This window comes from Malaya genurostris, chromosome 3, assembly GCF_030247185.1.
Source record: "Malaya genurostris strain Urasoe2022 chromosome 3, Malgen_1.1, whole genome shotgun sequence".
NCBI classification, from domain to species: Eukaryota; Metazoa; Arthropoda; class Insecta; order Diptera; family Culicidae; genus Malaya; species Malaya genurostris.
This window is the reverse complement of record NC_080572.1, coordinates 203366558-203388398: the sequence shown is the minus strand read 5'-3', so window position 1 is coordinate 203388398 and position 21841 is coordinate 203366558. Positions and strand designations below refer to the sequence as shown.

Below are 21841 nucleotides of genomic sequence, written 5' to 3'. Positions count from 1 at the left end.
TCTCAGAGAAGGCTGGACCGATATAGACAAACTCAGATTCAAATGAAAAGTCACTGTCACTTACTTTTCTCAAAGATGACGTGACCGATTTTCACAAACTTAGATTCAAACGAACGATATTATGGTTCCATTAAGGTTCTGCTACGTGCCATTTGAGCAAATTTGTTCTGATTCCTGAAGGTTCTACTTACAATCCCAGGAAGACAGCTATTTTTGAAAAACGCTATAGCAGTTTCCTCCGCTTCTGCTTGATGAATCTTTGAAAGAAAAACATCAGTTTGTTTATAAAAATGTACTAAACGTAGTGATATTTCTCTTTTAAATTTCCGATCAACGACTACGAAGAAAACTGTTTTTGCGTTTTGCAACAACGACCGTTTTTCTACACTCAGAGAAAAATATTGTAAATGTAACTAAATTTGGTTTTAACGCAACGATTTATTTTATTACAATAGAGACAAAAGAAAATATGATTTAACAAAGCAAACATTATTGCTTGATATGAAAAATTAAATATTCGATTTTTCTCAGCGGTATAGTTTGTTTCAATAAATATTTTGATAAAACTAACGAATATTTTACTTGTGTATTCCTGTCAATTTCTTGACAAACAATTTCATAGTTAATTTTACTTACAAAATCAGTTTAAAATGAACTAACTTTAGATAAAGATAATATTTGTATTTATAAACTTGGCAGTTGAAATAAATGGTAAGATATAAACCTGAAATGATAAGGATTTCTACTTACGCTTTTGTTTGTTAAAATCTTATATTTTGCTTGGCTTTAAAGAGTAAAATGATTTCTTTAAAAATAATTTGGAGAGTTGTTTTTGATACAATACTCCTTCGATTTATATATATATATATATATATATATATATATATATATATATATATATATATATATATATATATATATATATATATATATATATATATATATATATATATATATATATATATATATATCCCTATTACTCACACATATATAATTCCAATTATTTACATATCACAATTAAGTCCTGGTATATTTCATTGTATACTGTTCAATCATTCGGTGCCCTTGCAATCCGGTCAACTATCAAGGGCTGAGGCCAGTAGGTCGCGTAAAACCACGTGGCTCGCCGTGCGTATTACATTTCTCTCCATGCTCTCTCGCAAATGTGCAAAGGTTTGATATTTTCGGTTACAAGTTTGACTACATCACATAAAATCCAATGAGGCTAACGCTTGTTTGGCAGCCTTTTTGATCCGATTTTATTTCTCTCTCATATTTAGTTACGTTACTAGGGAACTGGAGCAGAAAACAATGGCGCCGCTATATAAATCGGCTAAAAATAATATTCACTTCATTTTTGTCGCGACAACATACATGTTTTTATGCATTAATCGCATCTAAATTAAATTATCTAGACATTGTCAGGATAGATTTTTGATCCATGCTTTTGAAGGCGAGATATTCAATGAACAAGTTGAAAGACGGCGTTTTCAGCTATGCAATTCTTCGTTCAGAAAAAAGACTTTCCCGACCGCTAAAGTCAACGAATCATTTTGATTTCATTGTTCATTCATGGCAGAAAAAAATTAAATGATTTTTTTTTCTTATAAAACTGATACGGTTCTTTTCTACAACAAACTTTCTTGTATCATTGTATAAATAAGATCAAAGCTGTAACGCGAATTTTCTTCGTTTGGCTAGACCTAAATTTTGATTCACATCAAATAAAGATCAATGTTGATGTTGAAGGAAAAAAATTGTTTTGTAACAATCATATTCTAGCTTGAGATTAACATAAATCAAATTTAAAAATCTACTGTTTTGTTATTTTTTCAAGCAAGCTCCTTTTTCTGCGTGTAAGCTTGTAAATTGCCCCTTAAACCAAAAAATAGTTAAATTTAGTTTGTTTCAAGCTAGAATATGGTTTGGTTGTTTTAAAAAAAGCATTGGTTGAATCGAACAGGAGAATTATGGCCACTTTATCAACCAAAACATTCGTTCGATATACTCGGAATATATTTTTACTAAAAAAATGTTTTCTGTGTGTACACGGGAACCCCCTTGCACATGTCAAAAAGTTTATACAAGTTACAACCCTAGCAATTTATACCACTATCGCAGAAAAAAGCTAAACCGATGATGCGTCAGAGTGAAGAACGAGAAAGAACAGTCAACAGCCGCCGGACAACATCGAAGCGACGGAGTAAAAAGTGGTACGCGTTTTCGTCAGAAGGAAAAATCCTCCGTTTGCTAGTCCGTATTCCGGAGAATGAGCTCGTCGGTGATGTTATTCGCATGTTCGAAGTGTTTTTCACGCCATCCGTTCGAGGAATTGTCTCCGGGTCAGCAGCTTTGCAAGGTAATTTTCACCTTCGATTCGCGAAATAATGGCGTTAGTTTTAGAATTGCTGCAGAAATTTGCGCCAGTAGTGCGAATTCAAACGGATAAAATTAGTGCTAAACTCAAATGATTTGAGGCAAAAATGCTGTGGAAATGAATTTTAGTGATTGCAAGCTTGTTTTTTGTGTAGTGTTACGGATATTTCATTAACCTTGAAGTTTCGTTAGTTTTGAAATGGCCATGATTTAAAATGACGATTGACATCTATTGTACATTTTATGTCGGAGTTAAATGTGTGGTTTTTAGTTCAAACTGTGATGAAATAGTGCTCTTAATATTATTTCAAAACTATGACTGGATTGTAGTTAGTGTCGCGTCGCATTTGTTGAACATTTTACAGGATGACGTTTTAGTGCTTTTTCACGCTTGAGAACAGTGTTGCCAAAAAAACATTTGTGATTTTCCGACCACTAACGACAGAGCCGTATCAAGTATCAAAGCTCAGAAAACACAAAGAAAGACCCGAATAGAAGTTTACTGAAATTATATATAAATGATTTATCAGTAAAAATATGCAACATTATGAGAACACTTATACACAATAAATTAGGAAGTACAATTTTTACAGTGAAACAAGAAATGATGATAAATCAATTGTTTTTAAATACATTTTTCCGTGCATCAAAAGAAAAATGGATTACAATATCCAAAGGAATCTATATACCCATATTATATACTTCATTGTTTCTAGTTTGTTTGTATATGTTAATTATTGTAGAATTTTGAAGAATGTGAACAAACTGTTGTATGTATTTGTTTTGGTATGAGTTGTACAAAATAATTCCAAATTACTAATGTTACACTAAGAAACACTAAAATAATGTAAATTTCTGGACTTTAATTGTACGATTGGCTATTACATATTATTCGATGTGATCAGAAAGCTTGAAAATATAAGTCCAGAATAATAATATTTGTTGCCACTTACAGAAGAGAATTACTATTTCTTTTTGGACTGTTAGTATGTTGGTGTTTGGTACCGGTTTATGCTACGTTTTACCTTATAATTTCGAAACCGGAAGACGGACCCAGATAAAATTTAATTTCAACATATGTTTTCATTTGAGTTTCTGAAAATACTTTCAGCCATCCCTGCGAAAATGAAGTGAGTTCCGTTCTGAGATTTTTTTTTTGCCTTTCTCATATAAGAAAGGCTATATAATCAAAGCTTTTCAATCGAGTGCCGAATGTCATATATCATTCGATTCAGCTCGACGAACTGAGCAAATATATACGTGTGTGTGTGACAACTTTTGCCACTTGCAAATTGGAACGAAATTTTGCTTGAGATAATTTCGTTTTTTTTTTGCTAAACAGGTTCTTACTATAAATAACTCAGCTATAAAAAAGGGATGAAAAGTTCCGAGCCTAACAAAGAGAACACGATTATTTTGGTTCAAAAATAACTTTATTCATCGACGTAATCTCCATCAAGAGCAACGCAATCATTCCTGCGGCGCTCTAACATTTCAATACCACTTTTATAGAACGATTTATCTTTTGCCTCAAAATAGGCCTCAGTTTCAGTGATAACTTTTGCGAACAGCCAGTAGTCGCTGGGAGCCAAATCTGGCGATTACGGTGGATGTGGGAGAAATTCGAAGTTCAATTCATGTAGTTTACCATTGTTTTGATAGACTTGTGACACAGTGCGTTTTCTTGATGTAACGAAATTGCCATATGCGATTTTCGAATGCTTCAATAACTCTATATAATATTTGTACGCTCGCAATAGCGTTGTCCGTGTTCCAATTAGGATCCCTAGCGGCTGGCCAACAGTGACAATCGATGACAATGGAAATCAGAAACGTAGCAATAATTTAGCCGAAAACAATCACCATCAAGCAAAGAGCAATCTAAAATCGATACAGGATACTTTCTTCATAATGAGCGCTGAATGATAGAAAGACGTTCGCACTCTTTGAGCTGTGGTATACAATTAATTTATTGTCAGGAAAAAACCAGCTGAAGGCTAGTAAAAAAAAACTGAATCTTTTCGATTATTGTTTGATTTGTTTTTTATGTATAAAAAGTGTACTGTCAGTTTGTATGTATAAGTGTGTTACTGAGTTTCACACTGAACTTCATATTGGAGTGAATCTGACGAGTGTGCGGTGTGTCAAGCTGTGAATAATATTACATGCCATTTAACAATAATTTTTTATAATGAATGTTTTCGTAATTAAGTATTCTGTTTTCCGTTGATGCTGTTCTTGGCGGAGATCGCATGATGATTTGATGCGTTAGTGACGTCGTACACGGAACAATATTTACTGTTAATGGTATTTCCTTTCTCAAGATAGTCAATAAATATTACACCACGCTCATCCCAAAATTCCGAGACCATAACCATTCCAGCCGATAGAAGTGCTTCCGAGCGCTTTAGACGACGTTCACCAGTTGCTGTCCACTCAGATGACGATCTTTTTTTAACCGGAGTGAAGTAATGAATCCATGTTTCATCCATTGTTCAGTAATATGCACAATGTAATATGTACATGAAAATACGTGACTTTATCCATTCAAATCGATGCGTAGAAATATTTTCAATCAGTTGGTGAAATAATATTACGAATCGAAATAAAAATGGCTTAGCTGAAAGTGTTCAAAATCTGACCACTTTTCTATACGTTTACTACCTTGAGTTTCTAATTTGCACTCCTATATAGACAACAAAGATGTGTTCCACATCAAAAGGGTATAAAGTATCATAACATTTTCAATTGATAATAAACAGTTTTAAACCAAGCTTAGAGAAACTTCTCTTTTTGCATTGTCATTTTAAATGACGGTTTGCAATTTTAAACACACTTCACCCTGTTGTTCTGGAATCGAAAGCCAGATTCGGACTAAAATCAATAGCAGTATATGGCACTGTAAAACCTTTCATTTGAGTCTAAGTTTGTGAAAATTGACTCAACCGTTTCCGCGAAAATGAAGAGAGCTCCGGAGTTTTTAACCATTATTTCTGGTACGGAACCGGGAGCTAGAAACTGGTATAGCGGAAATCGATTCGTTTGGCCAGCAACTAACATAATCATAACATTAATTCATTTTTTTCAGTTTTTTTGCATTATGGCTCTAAATGACGAGTTCCAATTTCATACATACCGTATTTCCGGAACCGTAAGCCGCATTCGGACAAAATTGTACACAAACTTAAATGATAATGATAATTTTCATTTGTATCTAAACTTGGAAAAATCGGTCCGGCCTTTCTGAGAAATTTTAGCAATTTCTGGTTTGCAGTACACGATCACTTTTCCAGTATTTCCGGAACCAATAACAAAAAGCCGGTATACCTGAAATCAATGTATTTGATCATCAACTAACCACACCTGCTCAATTGGAGATTTCTACATTTCTATACAAACAGTTATACAGAGCAGCGACTCAAAACACATGAACATTTTTAAAAACTGGGCTCGAATCATTTTTCATCAATAGGCTTTGTCAGTTGACGGCCAAACGAATCAACTTCGGTTATACCAGTCCCCAACTTCAGGTTCCGGAAAGACCGGAGAAAGTTTCACAAACTCACTCATGTACTCACTTTTCTATGCCTTGGCTAGACCTTTTTTCACAAACTTAGGTTCAAATCCGGATCCAACTTCCGCTTTCATAATTATAAGATAATGAGTGAAATTTCATAAAACGCACCGGTACGGTCATGCGAAATCAAAACACCGCCTATACGAATGAAACACGCTATGCGCCTTGTTCGATTACGTACGTATTATAAATAAAACGAAAACCGACACCAAAGTTCGGTTTTGAAAATACAACCGAGTTCATTACTAACGAACACTCATGAGCACGAGTTTTCGACCGTGTTGAATAAATTAGAATCACGATGCAGGTACGACTGTCTGTTATCAGTGGGTGATTTTGGTTGACCATGCTCAATTGCTAAGATTGAGACAAATCATAGCTACTTCACGAGAAGTGCGGCTGAAACAATTAAAATGGATTGAATCGAACCTAGCGAAATCCTGCGCTTCTGTTACTTTTGTATATAAAATTCAAACTAAATAGGATGATATTTTTGAATCAGCAGCATAAAACGTGTATTGTGATTCAATTTACACTAAGGTCGCGGTTTTTTTGCGGGTTTTTACGCGACTTGTTTACACAGATTTCCGAAGTTACGTGGCTTTTTACGCGAATTTTCGAAGCTATCCGGTTCTATAGTTTTGTCTTAGAAATGCATGAAACGTAGAAATCTGGTGTAATTTCAAAACATGTTTTTTTAATCGAAATTTCGTCAAGTGTCAGAGTTGACTCAGGAAAAATTTCGGGATAACACCAGATCTAGACGTTTCATGTATTTCTCAGACAAAACAAGAAAACCGAATAGTAAGAAAAGCCGCGTAAAAAAGAGCTCAGTGTAAATTCAATCACAAAACATGTTTTATGCTGTTGATTCAAAAATATCACCCTATTTAGTTTGAATTTTACATACAAAAGTAACAGAAGCGCAGGATTTCGCTATGCTCGTTTAATTTGTTCAATCAAAATAGTGTATGAAGTGTAAATTAACCAGCTTGAATTGAAGAAAAGTCCTTGTCTCTATGATTAATATTCAGAATGAAACGATTCACTGTTTTTGCCTTTCTCTATAGAAAGGTAATAAAATTGCTGGGAAATACGATTTTCGATCGGTGCTTCGAAGACCCCTAGTGTTATATACCATTCGACTTAGCTTGAAGAGGTTGGACAATGTCTGCGTGTGTACACTTTTCGAAGATTTATTTTATACGTTGTTGAAGATTTTGAAAGTATTTTAACTTTTAGTCTGGTGATTAAATGGTCGTAAAAACTTACTACGGCTTTGAAGATCTTCTGGTTCTGCATACGAAATGAAATGTTAGCCAAAGTCTCCAATACGAAACGTGCATCGATTTCTCTTGAAATGACAATGAGAAAGGCACTATCACACCACTAGATGGTTCAAAACAGGTTTTTATGATATTCTATGCCTTCTATATAAAACCTATATGGCTTAGAATACAACCGTCTATTTAATTTGATGCACAAAAAGCAGCTGAAATGGCACTGAATATCGTTTCTTTAAACCAAAGTCTTGGCATTACATTATTTTGTGGAATTTGCTCATTCTGTTTCAGCAGTCTTCGCAGCCTATTCTTTCCGTACATGTGGCTAATAGAGATGATTGGGTTTCGGGTATTTGTACTCGAAACCCGACTCGAATCCGTACCCGACGGGTATTTGTCGAGTTCAGGTACAGAAAAAGATATGTTGGTCGGGTAGGGGTGTCGATTTTTTTCATTTTCAACGGGTACCGGTCGGGTTAAAAAATTTGGTCGGGCTACGGAACTTTTTTCAGGTATGGGTCGGGTACGACTAAAGGCTTTTATTTTTTTTATCGGGTTCGGATCGAGTTCGGGTTTGGAAGAAAAATTAATCTCAGGTTTCTTTAGGGTACGGGTAAAAGTATTTTATTTTTGATCGGGTACGGGTAGGGGGTTCGGGTTTGAAAAAATGCTTACTCGATCATCTATAATGGCTAGTACTGCGATCCTATCGACACTAAGAATCATTCCAGGTTATTTCTTCACGAAACATCAATTTTGTGTGCATGGCCAACGTTTCGAAGGTTTATTCCTTTATCTGCGACTACGAATATCTATGTTCAAGTATGGTGTAACTTTCCAAATTATTGGCACAGAATAATTGGAATTGATTGATTTGGTCAGACAACGTCTCAAATGTTCGGAAACTTAAATTATTGATATCTTTGAAAAAAAATACGCATATAACTTTTTAAATTTAGTTAACTTGTTAGATTTTTTTCTCAGACATCAAACAATTTCGAATTATTTCTTACATTTGTAAATCATTTCATCACATTTTATAGAACGCACGTACAGTTAAATTTGTGATATACTTGGAAAGTATGTAATATGTCCTAGTAATATAGTACAATATCAAATATTGGGAATGAAATTATAGAATATTAAGGATGCAATGATATTTCTCTGAATTCGTTCGATTTTTTTTCGTTTCTTTATACCCGGTTTTAACCTAATTAAATTAACGGCCTCGTTCAATTCTAACATTGTTCACTGCGTTACCATAGATCGTTTTATTGAATTCATAATTACAAACATTTCTAACATTATTTCCCTTATTTCGTTATGTAAAGGCAAAAAATCTAATACTGTAAGATATTTAAAACAAAATCATCTCACTGCTAGGTAAACTATGTTCGCAAGTTTCAAAACTCATGAAAATCATGTCGTGATACAAACACAGACTAACAGACATGACAGTATGAGTAAATTCTTATAAAAATAATTTTTCGTGATGCACTAGTTCCACCTATATTGTACTGCGCGAACTATTTACTATCGATACACCCCTTGTGTTATGTAAAAGTTTTTTTACTAGTTGGTTTCCCCTCGTTTGTCAACACCGATCAGCTGCTTGCAGGGATGCCTGATTTCATCATAATATTTGAAAATGAATCGTCACAATAAATTATTGGATTACGTTGATAATATATTTAACTTTTTCACGATGTTGGAAGGTAACCATTTATTTTTCTCAACGTTGTTCATCTAGACTATTTTTTATTGTGTTGGTAATTTTCACCCGAAATTAATTGGCGGCAGACCAGAAGCAAGTAAATATTGTAACAAAACGGGTTCGAATTTGTATTGCGTTGGAGGAGGAGAAGTAGGCACAATTCTGTGTACAGTTCTGGCAATATGTATTAAATCTGTATCCTGCATGAAATTCGCATGGACGTATACAAATCAATACATTACGGGTAAATCTGTATGAGTGGCAACTCTGTTGGTAAATGAAAAAAATAAACACAGTCTAGATGACAGACAGGATGTTTTTGATAGGGTAACATGGCGCCATCATGCCATATGCGAATACTGTCCCAACTAAAGGAATATTCGAAATGACCGTTAAAATGATTGAAGAATTTAATTTGAGTGTCCTGTATGTTAGTCTATGTATTTCAGGTAAACTATAAATTTAAACAGTCTTTGCTCGATAAAGATATTCATTTATTCAGAAACAGAGCGAGAAAGATGATAGGTGAATGAAATTTGGAAAAAGAATCGCCAAGAGGCAATACTCGAACCGGCAACCTTCTTCTTACTGTGGAGATGCTCTATCAACAAAGTTACTCTGGTACATGTGGAAACACATTCCCGTAGCCAACGATGGTTTGAGATCATCTTCTTGTGATTCTGTTTTCGTAATTTCATTCATTTCCCTTTTTTTATCGTTTGCACCAATAAAATTTAAAACCTGTTGTTGAAGGGTTTTGTTAATCCAGCTAGTGATGTGATAATGCCTTTCTCTTGTCATTCAAACAGTCGCATTATAGCATACTTTTTCATTAAGACTGGGGTTGATAATTTCTGACCAAAATTCATTCAGATTGATTCGGTTTGTTCACAACAGCGGGCTTCAGCGCTTACGTCGTAATTCCGACAACATTTTCGAAACCAGTATCTGCAATAATAACCAGTAACCGAAACCAGTATCAGCAATTATACATTTGAACTTGATCATTGGTCACTTTCTGAACAAAAAAAAAGCGGGTAGAAAGTAGACGCGATTTATCGATTACGTCATTTATACGATTATGCCTCCGGCAACTTGTATCAATCCAATAGTAGCATTCAGACGAGTCTAGGATTGACATTGCCACATCTGAAAAATTGAGTAAAATTCCATTGCAAATTGCGTTTTGTCGGCTACGGCACTTATTCCATTATATATCCGGAAGCGGAAGAGCAACCATTTTTTCTCGAACTTGATCCGCAACCCAAGAGTAGCTTTTAAAACAGTCTAAGCTGGTTAAATCGGTTCAGTCTAAAAATAATATGCGGAAGGGAAAATCTTTGAAAGGTGCAAACACTCATAGTCTTTCCGATCTTGTCGAGCTGAGTAGAATGGTAAAAAATATAAAAAGATAAAAAAATGGTATATAGCACTAGGGGTCTCCGGAGCTCCAATCAAAAGTCGTTTTCCAGTAATTCTATTACCTTTCTATATTGAAAGCCAAAACTGAATTCAAGACAGCAAAGGTGCAGAAATTTGCGAAGTAACGTTTAGAGTGCAGAAAACCAAAAAAAAAACCTGTTTTAATCCACTTAGTGGTGTAATGATGCCTTTCTCATGTATAATATTGTGGTATTCTATTCAAAATTTTTCTCTTCGATATTTGAAAGAAACCAAGGGATTGCTTGTGCATTAACTAGTATAACATACAGAATGAAACAGTGCTTTGCTCGCGTAGGTCATCCTAAAGAAAACGAAGTGGGTTCACTATTCTATGCACTTCCGGCACCGGAACCCGAGAACCGGTATAATCGAAGTCGGTTCGTACGGCCACCAACTAACATGACGTACAAACGATTTTGGCATCGCACTCTAAATGACGATTTAAATGTTTGTTGTATCCGAAAATATGCAGTAATTTTTGGTAGGATCATAAGACCTTTCATTTGACCCTAAGATTGGGAATAACGGGTTTGAGTTCAGTTTACTACATTTTTTACAGTTTTTGTTCCGCCAGTTTAAGTGACGGTGTACAATATTCAACACACTTGACCCTATAACCTCTGAACCGGAAGTTGGATCCAGATGAAATTCAAAAAATTTCGTATGGGACAGTAAGAGCTTTCGTTTGAATCTAAGTTTGTGGAAATCGGTCAAACCATCGCTGAGAAAAGTTAGTGAGATCCGTTTTGGTGTATATGACCACTATCCGGTGCTTCCGGAACCGGATACCGGGAACCAGGATAGCCGGAATCGGTTTGTTTAGTTGCCTACTGATAATGACTATCGATTTAGGTAGTTTTGAGACCAGTTCAGGATTTTTTTCACGTTTTTTGTTTCGCCGGTTTAAGTGACGGTGTACAATATTGAACACATTTTACCCTATAACTCCGGAACAGGAATTCCGTATGCGACCATGAGACCTTTCATTTGAATCTAAGTTCGTCAAAATCGGTTCAGCCATCTCCGAGAAAACCTAGTGCGATTATTTGACACATACACACATACAAAGACATTGCTCAGCTCGATGAACTGAGTCGAATGGTATATGACACTTGGTCAGGGACATGGCTGGATCAATTGTCTCAAACTTAAATTCAAACGAAAGGTCTCATAGTTCGAATAATGCGTCACTCTATTCAATTTTGTAATCATCTTGACCTGACTATGTCAAAAAATCAAATCAAAACTTAACTTCATCGGACACGGAACCACCCGCGATCCATTTTCAACCAGAATATTAGATTTTCTGAGTTCGATTGGTTAAAATTTGGTACAACTAATCGATTGTTGTTTTAACTAAACTGTCATTTTTGTTTTTCGATTAGCAGAAACGATGGTTGAAACAACTAATTTAACTGTTTGAAAAAAAAAGCTGTCAATTAGTGAGGACACATACCTACCTTTCAAATTCAACAAATATTTTAGTTGAAATAACTGGTGTTGTTATTGAAACAAAATTCTGTTAGTTGAAAAATAAATCGGTTTTATTTGTTTTAGACATTGCAAATAGTTGAATCAACTCGAACAATGTTATTGATTTGCGAAAATAATCAAAATATACTTACTTATACACGTCATGATCTATTTGAAATAAGTTCGGTATGTTGAGATTCATGAAATAAATATCGTTAAAATATAAACAGTATTTTATATTGACATGTAATATCATTAGGGCTTTGAAAACTACCGATCACTGCTGCTTTCAAGTGATCTTAACCAAGGAATAAATTATCATTACGAAATCAGAACTGATCTGATCTGTTCTGATCGGAGGGGCGAGTAAATTAGCGAAATTATTAAATTTACCTAAAATGAGTATTGAAAGATGATGTCTTCAAATGGTTGAACTAAAGTTACACTGTTAATTTTAGTCAATTTATAAGAGCTTGGGTGCATCAACCGCTGGGAATTGGAATTTTGCAACGGCAATTCAAACGCGCCATTCAATTGCAGCGCGTTCTGTGTGTTTGAAACCCTTCGCTCCTGTTACTTTTATAAATTAAATTCATGTCAAAAAGCGTTTTATTGCTAATGCATGAACATCATCGTCGGTATCAAACAGCTGGAAGTAAAACAGTCTGCTGGAAGTAAATCAATGATAGAATTTGAAGCATAAAATTTTTGCGCATACCTGAAAGATTACCATTCATTAACATTTTTTAATTTGTCACCAAATCTTTTTCATCTTAAACAAGGTTAACTTTATCACAACACCGCTGTTAGATAAACACTTGTTATCATAAATTTCTCAATTCGAATGAACACAATTTCACCAAACGCTTTAACCATCGATGTTGTTTTCATTGACATTTTGAAGCGACGCGAACAGATTTCAACTAGTTGTTGATTTTGCATTTTGCTTTCAACTGTCTCCGGCATTTGACAGCATTCAAAACAACATATTTTTCAATTACTTGAATATATGCAAATCAAAAACCATATTGGTTGAATCAAAAAGAAATTAGTTAAATCAACTATCGCAAAAATCAAAAACTGCGATATCGCAATTTTATGATCGAAGGGTTCTCCATGTAGAAATAATGCGTAGTGTAATAAACATTGTGAATTTTTATATGTAGTCTAGATTTGCTTGACGAAATAAATAAATCAATAAAACTATGGGTTCCCTAATCTTTACACTGTATGTAGTTTATTATTATCTATTAGAGACTGATACAGTTTTAATTTTAAGTTAAACATCGAGACATTCCTTGATATGATTGCTCAAAGCGGAACATGTTATTTTCGCAGCGGTAAGTGGTGTGCATTTTAGAACCTCAGGAGTTAATTCTGGAACAAACAATGTTATGGCAAAGATATCATACTCAAGATTACGAAGGACCATATAAATTAAAGGAAAAAACTTGTTCGGTAATCGTGAACCCGAGAACTCAGTAATAATATACTTTTATTAGCCCCTTATTAAGAAGTGTCGATAAACATAGAAAAGCGTCGCCAAAATACCATGGTTACGCTACAATACCGAAAAAAGAATAAACAAAGGTTTACAAGTTTTCCGTAAAAGATATTTTGATCTCATTGCTTCTAAAGTGAGTTAACACTTCCGGTGAAACCCAGTGGCGTCTCGTCGTAATGTGCACCCCGTGCACTGCACAACCGGTCAAATTGAAGGAATTAACATCCCCATTCGCATTCAATAATTTTCTATATTCTCTATATGTTCGATAAAAGCATATCGGATGGCACTGAATATGAAATAATGAGCATTTTTGTCCACAGCACAACATGTACAAATTTTCCCTAAGCTGCTTGCGATGTCACCTTCAGGAGAAGTTTCAGTGACTTATGCTTATGGCAGTTGTAAACGAATTGCTGTCTCTGTTACAACGTCGAAGCGGTTTTATTGATGAAATTGTCCATTGGGGAATGTTTAGTTTTCACTTACAACGAACTGTTATATCTGATATCATGCCACATAATCAGTGCACAATCCGTACATTTTGTCACGAGACGCCACTGGTGAAACCCTCAACGAGTGAACACGTTGTATCGTGATAGTGCAGTGAAAATTTGAGTATTGCACGAGAGAGAAAGGATTTTCATCCGTACTTTGACGACTTCACGTTGTCACGCAGAGAGTGAAGAAGAAGAAACTGAATTAAACACTATTAGGCTAGTCGAATCTAGTAAATTACTTCTACATTCAAATACAAAAAGCCGCGGATAGTGTTGCGAGATTGTTCGATATCGTACATATATCAACACGATTTGTTACTAATATGAAAGCGAACATCATCATAGTTACGGCGCATAGAGCGAGTAGACGTTTACTATTTCGGTTCAACTAACAGGGTTGTTACGAAAAATTTCAAATTCAAAACGCGCGAAATCCGCACGAAGTTGGAAGCTAAAACGCGCGAAATCCGCGCGAAGCTGAAAACTAAAACTTCTATGTCCTCAGTAAATATGTGCTCTAGGATGTACGGAAAATATAAGTGAAAATAAAATTGCAATTTTGTAATTTTGAAAGAAGTTAAACAGATTTCAGCGAAGACATTTTTTGCGGTAAGCAGAATTTTAATGTAGATCTCTTCAGGATGTTCTGATAATACTTTAATCTCTGATTTCGGTTTAATTTATTTATCGTCTCCTATTTAGCTTTTGTTTTCTGAGACAGCGCCTTTTCTGTTTGTCGGATTTTACTCTGAATGTATTTCGTTTCTTCCTCTTCTGTTATTATTTTATTCTTTTATTTGGAGCAGGGAAAAGCCCACTGGAGTTAGTTTTTGTCAAACTTGCTCTCCAGCAGGCATAAAATTTCCTCGTCTTTTAAATCAACAGATTACAACCATCCAAATGATACATTTCCTTATATCTAGTGCTTCTTGATACCATTACGTGACAAATGGAAGTAAAAAGAATTGAAACATTTGTTAAAAATGCGGCACATGCTTGCAATGGGCTCGTTATATCCATAATTATTTCTAGCATAGGGAAACCGAAGAAAAAATAGCGCAATACGGAGCTTTCCAGCAACGTTCGTCAGAGAATATATTAGTAACGCGTAAAATAAATCCTAATAGCTTAGAGGCTTTGGAGATGGTAAACTCTATGTGCTCCTTAAAATTTAACTTGGAATCCAGAAGAACACCCATGTCCTTGACAGACGATGCGCGTTCGAGAATAGATTGTAAACTATCATAGTCGATCTTGAATACAGACTTTTTTCGACTAAAAGAGATGACGGAGCATTTAAAACCATTTTTTTATATAGTAAAATTTTTATTCTGGCCTTTTTGCGTAAAAGCTTTACGTGGCCGATTGGTTTACATTTTTGTTACTTAATTATTATTGTTTGCTATTGGATCTCGTTGTCACCCTTTTTCTAGGAGGAGATAAGTTTCCATTTCCATCCAACGAGGATCGGGGGTCACTTCGTCCGCAGCTTATCTCATCATCCATTGCTTCATCGTAGGTGCTGTGTGTGATTTCCGTTTTATTTTCGTTTTCCTTATTGATCGTAGTCTTGGGCTCATTGAGAGTTGCTGTAGATGCGCCTTGTTGTACATTCGTTGCAGTTGCTGGTTGGTTGGAGGGTAAGTTATTAACTGCAGCTGGTGTATTTTGTTCTATAGGGGTTACGTTGGATGGTTTCGTTGAAGGGGATGCTTCACTGTTGTTGGTGACTGTCACAGGTGTACTGGGGTTGCTTGGGGTTGGTGCGAAGGAAGCACCGTTGTCCTTTGGTATAGTTGTCTCCTTGTCCGGTTTATCACATGGCTTACCGTAGTGAACAGCTTTTTGGCAATATTGACATGTGGCCATCTGATTGCCATAGGTAACAAGTGATTTGCATGGAATCTTATCTTGACCGAAAATCACATAAGAAGGTATAGCCTTTTACAAGTGTATGCGTAATAAACGTACGCCATTTAGAATACCGGGGAAAAAATTCTTCCACTTATCTTTTTCCATAGAGAGAATCTCTCCGTATTGGGACATAGTTTTGCGAATGTATGAAACATTGACGCTTGAGGGAAAATCATGCACACGCACTTCTATAGCACTATCTTTCATATATATTGGAACGTTGCACTTAATGTTCTCGTGATCCACATAGTGCACATTGTTATTGTCTTTTGCGAATTGAATTGCATCCAACTCTTTATAAAACTAGATGTAAACAACATTATTTGTCTTATTGCATTGAAGTAAAAGCACACGTTTAATGTCAAGATGCATTTGCTCCTTAAGCAAACCTTGAAGTTCTCGTATCGAAGGTCGAATTTTGCACTGCCTGAAGTCAACAACAATTGTATTCTTTCGTGTCGGCGGTAGCTTTTGTTCGTTTGGTTCACTCATGTCGAGGCCGTTCAATTGTTCACTACACAATACTGTACTTGGTATCTTCTGTCCCGAACGTAAGCGGTTTTGTTATATCGACTGACTTGGATGAGATGTACGAGCGAACTGTAAAACCGTTTTGTTGATGTTACATCAATTAGTTAACTTTGAGTCAGCTGCAGATTTGATTATATGAAATATTTTGAAGTCATCGGCAAACCATAGTTGCATGCACTTGATCGAAAAATTTAGATCGTTGAGGTACAAGAAAAATTGAACGGTCCAAGGTGACATCCATAGGTAACAGGAAATGAATTTCATTGGTAACAGGAAATGGGGAGGTTGCACAGTATCCTATTTTCACTATCATTCCACGGCCAGTTAGATATGATCGAAGCCAATTCAAAAATGATCCGTAAAATCCCAGTCCACTTAACTTGGAGATCGTTATGTGATGATTGCTTTTGTCGTGCTTGTGAAGAAGGTATGATGAAGGAAGTATAGGTTACTAAATTTAGGAAAGTTGAACGCTTTGGCATGAATATATGCAGAGTCGCAGATGTGTAGTCAGAGCAACTATGTGTTATAAAATCCAAAACTTTAGTTCCATACGGATTCGATACAGCGCACAAAGCAGCAATTCCACGATAGTTGGATACTTTCGTAAACTGGAAAGATATAGGATTTCTTTCATGTTTCAGGAAAAAATCCAGACCGCGAAGAGAAATTGAAAATGATGGATAGTGGAACCAACAAAATATTAGAACAATTTCTTATCACCACGGACGAAATCCCGTCGGTGCCATTTAGTTTTTAGCTTTTTCTTCTTCGTTTCCAACTTCGCTTCGTAAGCCTGTCATGCAATTTTTTTGTAAGAATGCGATTTTTATCACACACAAAATTTGTGAACATATTATCAAAAAATATCATTGCATTCAAAGCTTGCTTCAGATAGAATTGGAACAAAGACAATTGCCTGTATTTCAATTATTTAATGAATTCAACAATAATCATATTTTTAAGAAAAAATACGGATAAAATTATTCGTCACGATTTCGAAGGATTTCTCGAATTTTTCCTGTAACACGGTTCATTAGGCGGCGCACACCTTCTTCGTCCATCGTTTTAGCTATCTTATTCCACCAGGTCGTCATCTGATTGATGTTTTTGACATTCTTTCCCTTTGCCTTGAGTCTCTGCTTCATGATTGCCCAGTATTTCTCAATAGGGTGGAACTGGGGGTAGTTGGGTGGGTTAAGGTTTTTCGGAACAAACTGGACCCCTTTCTCTGCATATCATTCTTGAACGACTTTGCTGTAATGACAGCTTGCCAAATCTGGCCGAAACATTACGGGATGGTTGTGGGATCGAATGAACGGCAAAATTCGTTTTTGGAGACACTCTTTGGAGTTCTCCTCACGGTACTATGGGCAGCACCGAAGTTTCCGGTCGACAGTTCCACTCCGACGATTGGCTTGAGGCTTCCGAATCGTCGTCAATGTTTCCTTATACCGTTTGATAACACGCCATACGGTATTTATGGGCAATTTCAGCTGTTTAGCTAGCCTAGATGCAGACCACAATGAATTTTCCAAATAACTGTGCACAATTTTTTCCCTTCTTTCGGCTTCCATATTGATTGTTTACAAAGTACAGTCGATTTGCGGAATGTCAAAAATCATACCAAATTCCCGACACGTGGGCGCCAAGAACTTCCAAATCTGTCCACCAGGAGCGCCACATTATGAGCAAAAGTTTGTTCCAATTCTAAATTAAGCAAGCTTTATTACGTACTTTGCATTATTGAATGTGATTCCAATGAGACGATATCTTCCATCAGACGTTAATATCTTTGAATGCGAAAATTTTCTTTCGATTTCCGCATTAGAATGGGAAAACGCAAGCACATATATCTAAAAGTTTTTGTTATTCCTGGTAACACCTCTGCTGAATAGCAATTTGTACAACCTGGGATCGGATAGCATAGAATCAAAGTTTTGTACACTGCAGAAAACGTTTGCTAAAGCTTTCTCATCGTTAATTTGATTAAGGTGAAAATTCGCCAATTCGGCCAGCTCGACCAATTGCTGAAACGTTCGCCCATCTTTAATTTTTTGGGGTTTCATAAAACTCACAAGCTTCAAAAATTTTCAAAAAAAACTTTTGGTATTTTTTCGGCGTGATTCATTTCCGATTGTAAAATGCGTGAGTTCACAGATTCAATAAGAAAAGAAATTACTCAGCTCAGCTCTGAGATTTGTTGTTCTCTCTGTCACGTTTGGCTCTGTGAGAACTTCTATGCACACCTTCAGGATAAGCTTCTGTGGGTTATGATTATGACAGTTGAAAACAAATTGCTGTCACCAGAGATACTCACAGATTAATCCGTGTTTCACAGATTCTGAATATACTGCACAGATTTTAAAAATGACAATGTGAAAAATAAATTTTCACAGATTCCTGAAATCAAAAACAGACTGACCATGAGCCCCTAAAAGTCTTCAAATTGCGAGGGAAAACGTGCGACGTCGTTAAGGTAGAAAATCTGAATTTTCGAAACAACGTTACACATATTCGAAGTGTTAGAGGACGATCGCCATAAACTTCTAGGACCAGAGAGTTTAGAACTATCCATCAGCTATATTCTACCTGTGCGCAGAGTTCTTCAACTTTTATACTTAAAACATTTCGAGGTTGTCACTACGGAACTTAAAAATAAACTTCAATAAATCCTAAATGTCATAAAATTTCTAAGAACTGACAGATTTTTTTATACGTTTCAGGATTGCCGAGGATCATTTCCGATTGTAAAATGCACATACTGCCGCACAGAATTTCAGCAAACCAGTAAAGCAAGCACGGCAGCAGTTTGTAAAAAATGCGAGCAGAATGTTAAACAATATGGAAAACCGTCCGCTTGTGGACTTTGCAACATCATTGCAGCGTTCATCGGATCCAAATGCCAGAGGTTTGTGTTTACTATTTTTTACCACGTCTGTTGTTTCAATATCCTTCATGTTCCCATAGTTTCCCCTTCACCATTCGTGTGAAAATTATAAAATGTACACTAAGTAACTAACATTAACCCATGACATTAAGAAAGGGAAAGCCGTGTGCCCAGTTAGTTACGATTACATTCTGTAATTTTCTCTGGTAATTCATGCTTCCTAACTCCCAGTTTCTCCACGATCCATTATTTCCGTCGAACATCAATAACCTATCAACCAACAGTCTCAGCAAAAAACAATTGCTGTTGCCAAGCCAAGAAGTACGTTTGATTATGACGCAAACATATTTGTACCATTCCCCCGACTAGGTGTACAAACTCCGAGTTAAAGTATGGACCAGCGGTAAATTGCGATCAGTGCAAACAGCGATGTGCCTTTAGTAGGCCTGACTATAAGGTTAGAACATCACACCAACTTGAAGTGATGACCAACTTCTCCTACCCGCCCTCAGTCCTTCTGCGGAATCACTGAGGCCAACCTATGATGCCTTAATGCCGATTGAGCAGAGCATAATCCGTGGCAAATTGAGTGAATTGCGATGTTGAATGAAAGAAAGAAAGTGGACCGAGCTTACTCAATTTCGGAATGTGTCTCTTGAAATGCTATCCGAAACCGATGAATGTGAACAGAAAAGAACGTGTTTGTTGTTTGGTGGCAGATTTAGAGTTAAGGATAGTTTTTAAAGTACCACCTAAGAAGAGAAAAACAAACTGATGTTAAAAACAAAAAAAATGTTCTGTTGAAAAGTTCAATATAAACCCGACAAGGAGCCGATATAAGCTTCTTCTATGTGTTCAACATACGATACATGAAATATAAAGTAGCAGGGAATTGTTTCACTGTAAATTTCTGTGTATCAAACAGTTAATTCTTAACTAACGCTCTACACTCATAGATGTAATCCAGAAAAATTGTAAACCAGTGGTTATCAAAAAGAAATTATAATGGACCACAAGCAGTGCCTTCTGAAAAATGTTCCAGTACAGAGGCAATACAAAATAGGTTAATGTTGAAAATTTAAATTTATCGAAATTAGCGGACGAAAACATTGCCATGGCTGATTAAAGGGACGCTTAAGCATTTTAGCTTTTTTTTTTTTGTTTTGTATTTTGTTTACTGTGATTGGTTTGAATGGTTGAACGATTTTATTGAAATTGTCGTTGGAAATTAGTACTCGAAGCAGTCCCTTCAACAACACTACCTAATATATTCTGAAAAAAAAATGAGAATTGTTTCTTTCCCAACATTATTTTAAGAGTGGCACAAAAATACAAAAACCAATAAAAATCATCATGGAACGAAGATGAATTTACAATGTCAGTGAAGAAATTATTATCAAGAAAAAAAACAGAAATCGTGCAATATGTTTCATCTTCAAAATCGTCTGCTTTCTGTCAGTCAGAGTAGAATGTTATTGTATTTGCGATGGTTACAAAATGATTAATTCTGAAATCCCAATTGAATGTAAAACTAGGACCTCTAGAAGATCTTTTGTGAAAGTACGGATCTTTTCGCGGTATTGTGTTCGACTAGCTCTCAAGAAAATGAAAATGAAGTTTTTTTTATAGTTTTTATCGAAATAGAATATTTAATCAAATTCTGATATGGGTCGTATCCAACTGTCAAACTTTAGCCAAAATTTTCAATCATTCACGGAAAAGTTCACAGCCTAAGAATCTGGCTACCGCTAGCAAAACGAAAAGAATAACTTTTCCCGAGCTGAATAAGAGAGTAATTTTTTTTCTCCGACGCGTTCCCAAAAAAAAATAAAAATCTCTACCCGCTCCTGATCCGATCATGACAATTTTTTTTCTGGACCCGCACCTGACCTGACCGTGTTTAGTTTTTGGGTCGAGTATCGGGTTTGAATACCCAAAACCCGGTCAAATCTTGAAACCCGAATCTAACCCTAGAATTAGTCAATCTGTGCACATTAGGGTGTGACAAAATATTGATATCAACTCCACCAAACTTTTCGTGTTCCTTCTGGGTCCCGTAAGCATCTTGCAAAATTTTAGCTCGATCGGAGAAACTATATTTTCGCGCCCGTGGTTTAAAGTTTGTATGGGATTTAGTATGGAGAAATTCACTTTTAACAAAAAAAAATCGGCTGGAGATCAACCTATGAACTCCAAAAATCAGTGCATGTGTTATTTTCGTAGGAAATTTATCGAGCAGGACAACTTTAGAAGACAGCAAAACAATCCAACATTTGTAAAAAAAGTTATTAGAGGAAAACCGACTCAAGATCCGAACAATGACTCACTGCTTAATATATCTAGCACCACTGCTGCTAGTGGTGGTAATATGATTGTGCTTTCTTGTATTATGCTATAACGGTTGATTTGTGTTGTTTGATGCCTTCACAAAAGTTCCTCAGCTGAGTATGAGGGTTATTTTTAAGTGACAAGCCATGTTCCAAAACTTACTGTAAAGACACAAAAAATGATAACTTTTTAATTTGAAGAAATAGGTTCTTGGAATCTTCTACAATATTTTAGATAAACTCAAATCCAAGAACTTTACCAAATACTCTCCATCTCTTATAGTTTAGAAGATATAGATGGTATTATTT

The 21841-nt window shown here is 35.7% G+C and overlaps 1 protein-coding gene across 2 annotated transcripts in view; it reads left to right on the top strand.

The window, feature by feature from the left end:
- Positions 1 to 2139: 2139 nt before the first annotated feature.
- Positions 2140 to 21841, top strand: part of LOC131434633 (serine-aspartate repeat-containing protein F) — a 40742-nt gene continuing 21040 nt past the window's right edge. Inside the window, exons 1-3 of one of the 2 annotated variants that reach the window (XM_058601559.1) lie at positions 2140 to 2359; positions 19042 to 19226; positions 19575 to 19662. In XM_058601559.1, coding sequence (XP_058457542.1) covers positions 2270 to 2359; positions 19042 to 19226; positions 19575 to 19662 — 363 coding nt within the window. In that variant the 5' untranslated portion in view covers positions 2140 to 2269. Of the gene's footprint in view, positions 2360 to 19041; positions 19227 to 19574; positions 19663 to 21841 lie in introns of those variants that run through there. The other variant, XM_058601560.1, reaches the window with a different exon arrangement.